General features: G+C 36.8%; 1 protein-coding gene across 2 annotated transcripts in view; it reads right to left on the bottom strand.

The window, feature by feature from the left end:
- Positions 1 to 817: 817 nt before the first annotated feature.
- LOC122249403 (protein FAM8A1) overlaps positions 818 to 7500 on the bottom strand; it is a 7678-nt gene continuing 995 nt past the window's right edge. The window contains exons 2-8 of one of the 2 annotated variants that reach the window (XM_043010218.2): positions 6312 to 6366; positions 5487 to 5638; positions 4899 to 5046; positions 3449 to 3569; positions 2885 to 3017; positions 2123 to 2265; positions 818 to 1988 (exon numbers count right to left, since the gene is read on the bottom strand). In XM_043010218.2, the coding sequence (XP_042866152.1) occupies positions 1808 to 1988; positions 2123 to 2265; positions 2885 to 3017; positions 3449 to 3569; positions 4899 to 5046; positions 5487 to 5638; positions 6312 to 6357 (924 nt within the window). In that variant the 5' untranslated portion in view covers positions 6358 to 6366 and the 3' untranslated portion in view covers positions 818 to 1807. The remainder of the gene's footprint in view (positions 1989 to 2122; positions 2266 to 2884; positions 3018 to 3448; positions 3570 to 4898; positions 5047 to 5486; positions 5639 to 6311; positions 6367 to 7500) is intronic. The other variant, XM_043010219.2, reaches the window with a different exon arrangement.

The following is a 7500-nucleotide window of genomic DNA, read 5'->3' as shown; positions in this document are numbered from 1 at the left end:
CAGTCTATTTAAGTTATAAACATTATCAATTATATCATGCCTAACATCATTCCCAGTCTTTGTTAAGAATACCTTGAATCCACAACTCCCTTGTCTATCTATACTCATTAACAAATTTTGGTATCCTACCCAGAACCAATGGACATAAGTTGTTTTATTTACTTAACCCTCTCTGGACGGGTGGTACAGTACTGTACCGCTCATTCAAAAGCCCAGTGGCCGGGCGGCACAGTATTGTGCCAGCCATTTAATTGATTTAGGCCTAAGTGTTCGAAAGCCCCGGCATTGTGACATTCAAGGTTAGAATGCCTCCGTCGTGAGTGGGTTAAAATGCTTAAAGCAGATTACCTGCAACTGAATATGACTCCTACTCTGTCAACCCATAGAAGTTGGGACCTGAACAATGGTTTCAGGTTGACAGTTGTTCATGCCAATCATTTGGTCAAAATGTCTTTGCCAGATGATGAACATATGCTGATGAAATTTCCTCTGCATTTCTTTACTATGAAAATTGACTAATAGTAGTACCTGAGTACTATGAGATCACGTAGCCTAGTCTAAACATTTTGTCCACTGCAGAAGGTTAAGATATGATTAAGAGACTAAATATCATTTACTCAATATGAAACATAAATAGGTGGATGGAGGTTTTGAACTTTATATCTAAAAAACACAAACATCAGTAAGTTGCTGAGTTTACCTCCTGCTAGACCCTTCTTCAAATTCACATAACATTATACATGTGGGCATACAGCCAGTAAAATTGTAGAAAAAAAATCTTCTTACTCTCATCCAATTATAGGAATTCACAGTGGTGTAAAAGGAATTAATACTTTTATTTTCAAATATATAAAACATAAAAGGCATCTCTTAAGCCACATTTATATTTAAAGGAATCTGCTAAAATAGAACAGTGTGAACTGTATATAAGTCAGTTACAATAATATTTTGCATTAAAGAATTTTAAAAAACACTTATACATCGTAACGACATCAGAACATCATTCTATTTCACAATGATGCTAATAAATCTTATGTTAACATCCTTCAAAATCTTTTCTAACTAATATGAAGTAATGAAAGTTATGATCATGAAAATGATCATAGTTACATAATATTCTGAATCCGTGCCAGTTACTTTTTAACCCCTTTTACATTTCTATATTTCCATGCTTCAGGATGGGGTTGGGGGTAATCTTTTTTCTATAATGCTATTCCTCTTGAGTAATGCATAAGTACAAATTGTGATTATCCTTTTAACATCACTGAAAATTATAATGCAAATTGAACCCAAAGAACAGATCCCCTTACAAAAAAATAATTTTGAAATACTTCAAAAAGCAAGTGTACCATAAAACATACTTATATTGAGTCTTATAGCTCCCACTCTATGCTGCACACTTTCAATGTTTACATATTTTTAAGAGCACAGCACCTCTTTTATAAAGCATTCAGTTATCATTTCTTCAGGAATATATCAAATGAATATAATCATATCATAAATACCTTCTTAATCATCTTCAAAACCATTTATACAACAAAAAAACACACCTATATATAATGAGCACATTCTGCTATATGCATACTTCCTGGAACAAAACAAAAATCAAAGCCAAAAAAAGAAAGAAAAAATTGTATCCTCTTGTCCTGGACTAATATCCATAATTAGCCAGAAACTCCATACCTTGAGTTCTGTCATAAATCTTGTCTTTGATGAAGCCTTTCTTGCTATATATTAAAGTCTTTTTCACTTAATGATAAAATCCTGTGGAATATCCATATGCACAGTCTTATGAATTAGGTTTTCACTAGTTAGCATTGTTATTCATTCTCCGTCTTTGGTTGGGTCGTTCCTCAACAACAATGGAACCTGCGATGATGTCATACACAGTGCGGTTGTGTTGGAATGAGAAGAGTGTGAAACAGATGGGGAAGAGGAAAGTCAGGGAGAAATTCTTCACCACGGAACGAATGACAGCACGACTTAACCTGTAAGGTTGAGACAAGATCATTAGTAAAAGAAGCTTCAACCATTGGTCCCACAAAATATCTCTGCCTTTAACTATATATACAAGCATATAAGTACATATAAGTATACTGGTATTTCTTAAAGATAAACTAACCCCAAATCTGATGCAGGGAAAACTAATGCTTGTTCGCCTAATGTGGGCACAACCCACTCACATCGCACAACCTTCAGCCCTATTAACTTCTTGCCTGGAGTTGCTCCACCTGTCCCACCTGAACCACGGTGTAGACAAAGGGCCTGCAAATAAACCAATCATTACTGAATGTGTTATTAGAAAAAATAGTTAACTCCTGACATACATGACGGCACTGATTAGGCCTAAAAGACGGGTGTTAATGCGCACATTGGGATTTGCTCACAGTTGAACCGCGTACACAGTCATGAAATATTATGACTGTAACGCTAGCTTCAGAGCTGCAGGGTTCCAAAAACAGTTTAAACCCATATTTGGTGATGTATTTATGGAAAAATATTCTTTAGAAAACACTTTCCCCATCCCTCTAATTTTTAGCCAGTGCTGTAGACCGCCCTTCTGATGGTCAGTTAGGTCATTAGAAGGCCCCCTCCGCAATGAGTTAATGAAGGATGATGTGATATCACGTCATGGTTTGGTTAGTCTTCCCGCCAGGGACGTGATATTGTGTCATGGCTTTGCTGGTCTTCCCACCGGGAACTTGATATCAAGTTATGGCTTTTTACATGATCAGCTCACTGGGTGATCAGGCATGTAGCAGATGACCATCACTGTAGTGGATGAATAGCCCATGGCATAATGTCCAGCTGGAGCCAAAACTGCCCCATCATTAACAGGTTACTACACATATTTACCACTTTAATCGCAACTTAAAAAACTCACCTCAAACACACAAGTGCCAATTCGGTGGATTAACTCCAGCACAAGAATTTCTGACGTCATTTCCAGAGCAATCTTGTAATCAGCCATGATGTCAGCTCCTAAGTTCTCAAAGTCATATTTTTCTACATCACTCCTGAAAAATTAATAATACAGAATAAATATATATATATACTGGACGTATTATTCAAACTCTTACCATTTTTAATCCCTAGGCAGTAGCTTTGTCAATTCAACATTCATGTGAGGTATATGAATTTAAAAAAAAAAAGGCAATATTTTTACATGCCTTTACATTGTAGATGCAATCATGCAAACCCTAAGAATAAGGAGGGTGAAAAACAATCTGAATGCTTCAACGCAACTTTGCAGAACAGGAAAACACCCCAGAATGAAGCGTTGCACACTTTAAATCTTCCCAGTAGAAGTGGGAGTATGCAAAAATATGCCCCATTGTGAATGGATTAAAATTGAAAATTTGGGTGACTTTGCAGCTGGGGGGTGAAGGATAGGCTAAGGAATTCCAGTCTTCTGAGGGTAATAATATATGATTCCTCTAATACTCACAACAGATCAAAGGCATCCACTGCAGCAAATGTGACAGCTAGTTTGATGACGAACAGGAGAAGAAAATCAATGGCCTCTGCAATCAGTCTCTTCCATAGTGGTGGGATTACATATTCTACACCTGCAAATGGGAGGTTCTCTGTAACAATATTCACTCCAATCCTAAAAACTATTTCCATCAATATTAACCCATTCGCGCCGGTTGACGTGCTGACACGTGGTCGAAAAAAGCCCCGGACCCGGGTGACGTCCTGGCACGGGCTACATTTTCGGCCCGCGCGCTGGGAGGCCAGTAGCGACGTGCTGAAATGTCCGCATTAGAATGATAGATTATTCTTAGTACAATTCGATTTTCATACCTGATTTGTCTTAGCTACTTTAGTTTATCCTTCTAAATAGTAGAAAATGGGATATAACGTAATATGAATGACGTCACAGGTACATACGTAATCTTGATTACGGCATGGTGATTTCTGTTTCTGATTTGTTGAATATGATGATCTGAGTCGAAAGACTATCGTAAAATCAATTGTAATTGGCCGAGGAATAAAAAAAATAAATAAATAAAATTATATAACATCTTTTTGTTGCCCCACTAAAAGAAAATGACACTTGAAAAAACATTGCTGTTACTTGCATTCACTTGTATGCACATGTATGGTTGTTCATATTCTCTTTCTTTTCTTTTAGGAAGAAAAAAAAAATTGAAAAAAAAAAACTATGTTTGTTACCTCACTAGAAGAATGCTTCCATTTCCCATTGGTATTACAACATAGGAGTAAAGAATATGGAAAAAGTTCAATAGAATAACACTAAAAAACAGTGCTATAACATCTTTTTCGACTGATATACTTCCTCTGAACATAGCACTACTTTCTACACATGACTACACTTTAGACGCAATCACGCAAACCATAAGGATAGGGTGGGTGAAAAACGCTCTGCGAGCGTCAGCGCGACCTCGCACATCGGGAAAACACCCCGGGACGAACGGTTGCGCGCTTGAAATCTTCCCGGCATGATCGGGAGTAGGCGAAATTCCGCCCCGGCGTGAATGGGTTAAGGAAACTACAAAACATTTAGGCTGACTATATCTATTACTGATTAACTATCTATGAAACTTAAATTGTAATTTACTCAAACCAATGGACAACAATCTGATAAAAGCCTACTATGAGTAGAAGCTTTTTTTTATCTATTAGTCTTTTGCTACTTAGATCATACAAGTTTAAAATCTACAACTTAGTATATTTTAGCAAGCAGTCTAAAAGGGGAGTAAGAATTATATGATAGAATACTCTTTAAGAAAATAAATCTACACTAAAAGTTTCTCTAGTACAATATCATATATTTCTTTTCTAAAGTATTGAAACATCTATCCCACTGAGAAAGTGTAATGTCAATAAAAAGGAATGAGGTCTGTTATTCACTGAATATCATGCTGAAATACCTCTTTGCTGCTGTTCTTGTGGCTGTTGCTGCTGCTGCTGATTGGTGTTTCTCTGTTCAGGTGCAGGTGGTGCTGTGGGAGTTAAAGTTGGCTGTTGCTGTTGAGTTGGGATAGTAGCTGAAGGCCCAGAACTTCCAATTCCATTCTGCTACAAATTAATAAAGAAATAATTTGTATTGGGGTACTCTTATGCACTGCAAGCGACTGCCTTGTGATGAAAGCAAGATTACTTGCAGAAAAACTATAACAGATATGGAGAAAAATAACAATTATAGGTCTAATTGAGATTCAAAGTCAATACTTGCATCATCACTCCAATAATTTCCATTTAACAGGTTTCCACTGATAGGATAACATGTGGGTAGATAACCCAATGATGACTGTGTGTCACACCCGTGTGACATGGCAAAGTGCCTGATGATGGGGCAACACACCAGTGTGACATCCTCAAGGCAATATTGCATAGGCCCAGCGTAGGGGGTTGCCACTTCTCGCCGGGCCCGTCAGGATTGGGTTAAGAGATTATTGAAAGTTATATGTATAATATGATCAATTTTCTCTATATATAGATATTTGAAGACTTTCTACCTGCTTTTGTATAGATGCGAGAAAATATGGAAATGCTGCTGCTGCACACTGCCACTGGTACATTTGGTTCATCCATGACCGCAGTGCTTCGGCATAATCTCCAGCTGTTGGGTACTGTCCCTCATACTGACGTGGAGGGACTGTTCGTTCTTCTGTAAGAAAGATATATTCAATTTTATGTTTGTCTTTGTCAATCACTGTTCTTAAAAAAATTGTAGGATAAAACACAATGGGTCTTTGGGCTTGTAATCTTAAAATATATATTCTAGGTTAAACCTTGAGCTAATTGGTCAACATTGTCATGAGTTCAATTTTAAACATTCAACAATCTCATAATTTATTTACCAAAGTGTATTTTTCCAAAACTGTTATGTTGAGAACTAAAAAGATATGCTCACATGTTTAATTACAGTATAAGAAAGACAGAACTGTTGTTTGAACCTAATATGTACTATATTGCAGAGCCAAATATAAGAAAGATTTAGTTCCTTTGAACTATGAGGCTTCAAAAATCTTAAGCTAATAATGTGGCTCCAAACAATGATCAACACCTATGCATTATTGCCCATCCTTCTTCCTCAGGTCATTTACAAATTAGTTTTCAATCCTATAGCTGTCTTAAATACTTTCTATCTTGCCTTAATTGTACTCTTATCACAAAAAAAACAAGTTAGATTGGTATAAATGGGGGACTGATTCAAAAGTCTACATCCACTTGATTTTCCACTGACACCTCTAAGAGAGATTGGAGAGAAGAATATCCTACAATTATTTAATAACAAGACACAATCAAGGGACCGATTTAGGCTGCTCTATTTTACTTACTTTTTTGGGGTCCCAGTTGGAATGGTTCATTCTCTAAAGTTGGCATTTTCTGCACCTATGGAAAAAAAAAGTAATGCTGCAAATATCACCATTTCATTTCACCTGATACATCCAGCTTTGATGTACACCTATTATGATCTGTAATTTCATCAAAGAATGAGGTAGCAGTCTTGCACAATTTTCATCTTTTTCAAAACAATTTTCAAACCATGGCACTGTATATTTTCAGTTCCCTATTTTACTGATACCTTGTGGCATGAGAAACTGAAAGTACACCATAGATTTAATATGTAAAATAATTACTGCAGCTGAATGACTACTTCATAAATGGGGAAACACTGATGACTGACAGTCAAAGGTAACAATATTTAGAAAGAATAGTCTATGTCTTATATCAATCAGGATATCTAGTGATTTTTTCCTGCTCCTTATAATGACTTCTCATAAAAAAAAGATTCTTTCATTTGAAAAAAATACTAACAATAATTTACAAAAAAAATTAAAAATACTCTCAATAAAATTCTAAAACAGTCTTCACTTAGCCCAAATTGATAACTTTCCTGTCTATGTGTGAGATTTCATGCACAAGCTTTACAATTCAGAGTCAAAACCATTTTTTACACATGCAAAATTCCAATATACATACATCTGCTTCTTAACTCATTGGGGACTGGGTGCCTAATGACCTAACTGGCAGTCAGGATGGGTGGTCTACTGGTGGCACTGGCTAAAAATTAGAGGGACAGCAAAAATGATTTCTCTGCCCACTGGGCAGTGCAGCCTAGCCTAAAGAATATCTTTTCATAAATCCACCACAAAACAAAGGTTTAGGATGACATTGGAACCCTGTAGCTCTGAAGCTAGTGCTGTTACAGCCATAATACTTCATGACTGTGTGTGTACTTTTTTAGGCCTAATTGACACCATCATGTATGCCATGACACTCATACTCAATGGGTTAACCCTCTCTGGACGGGTGGTACAGTACTGTACTGCTCATTCAAAAGCCCAGTGGCCGGGCGGCACAGTATTGTGCCAGCCATTTAATTGATTTAGGCCTAAGAATTCGAAAGCCCCGGCATTGTGACATTCAAGGCTAGAATGCCCCCGTCGTGAGTGGGTTAAAAGCAAAATGATTTTCAGGTGACTGAAAATTAATTGTCTGATATTAAATCAACCCAGGGTGGAA

Source organism: Penaeus japonicus, unplaced genomic scaffold (assembly GCF_977035675.1).
Source record: "Penaeus japonicus unplaced genomic scaffold, GWHDUDI00000001_assembly GWHDUDI00000026, whole genome shotgun sequence".
Lineage (NCBI taxonomy): Eukaryota > Metazoa > Arthropoda > Malacostraca > Decapoda > Penaeidae > Penaeus > Penaeus japonicus.
This window is presented reverse-complemented; position numbering and strand designations above follow the sequence as displayed.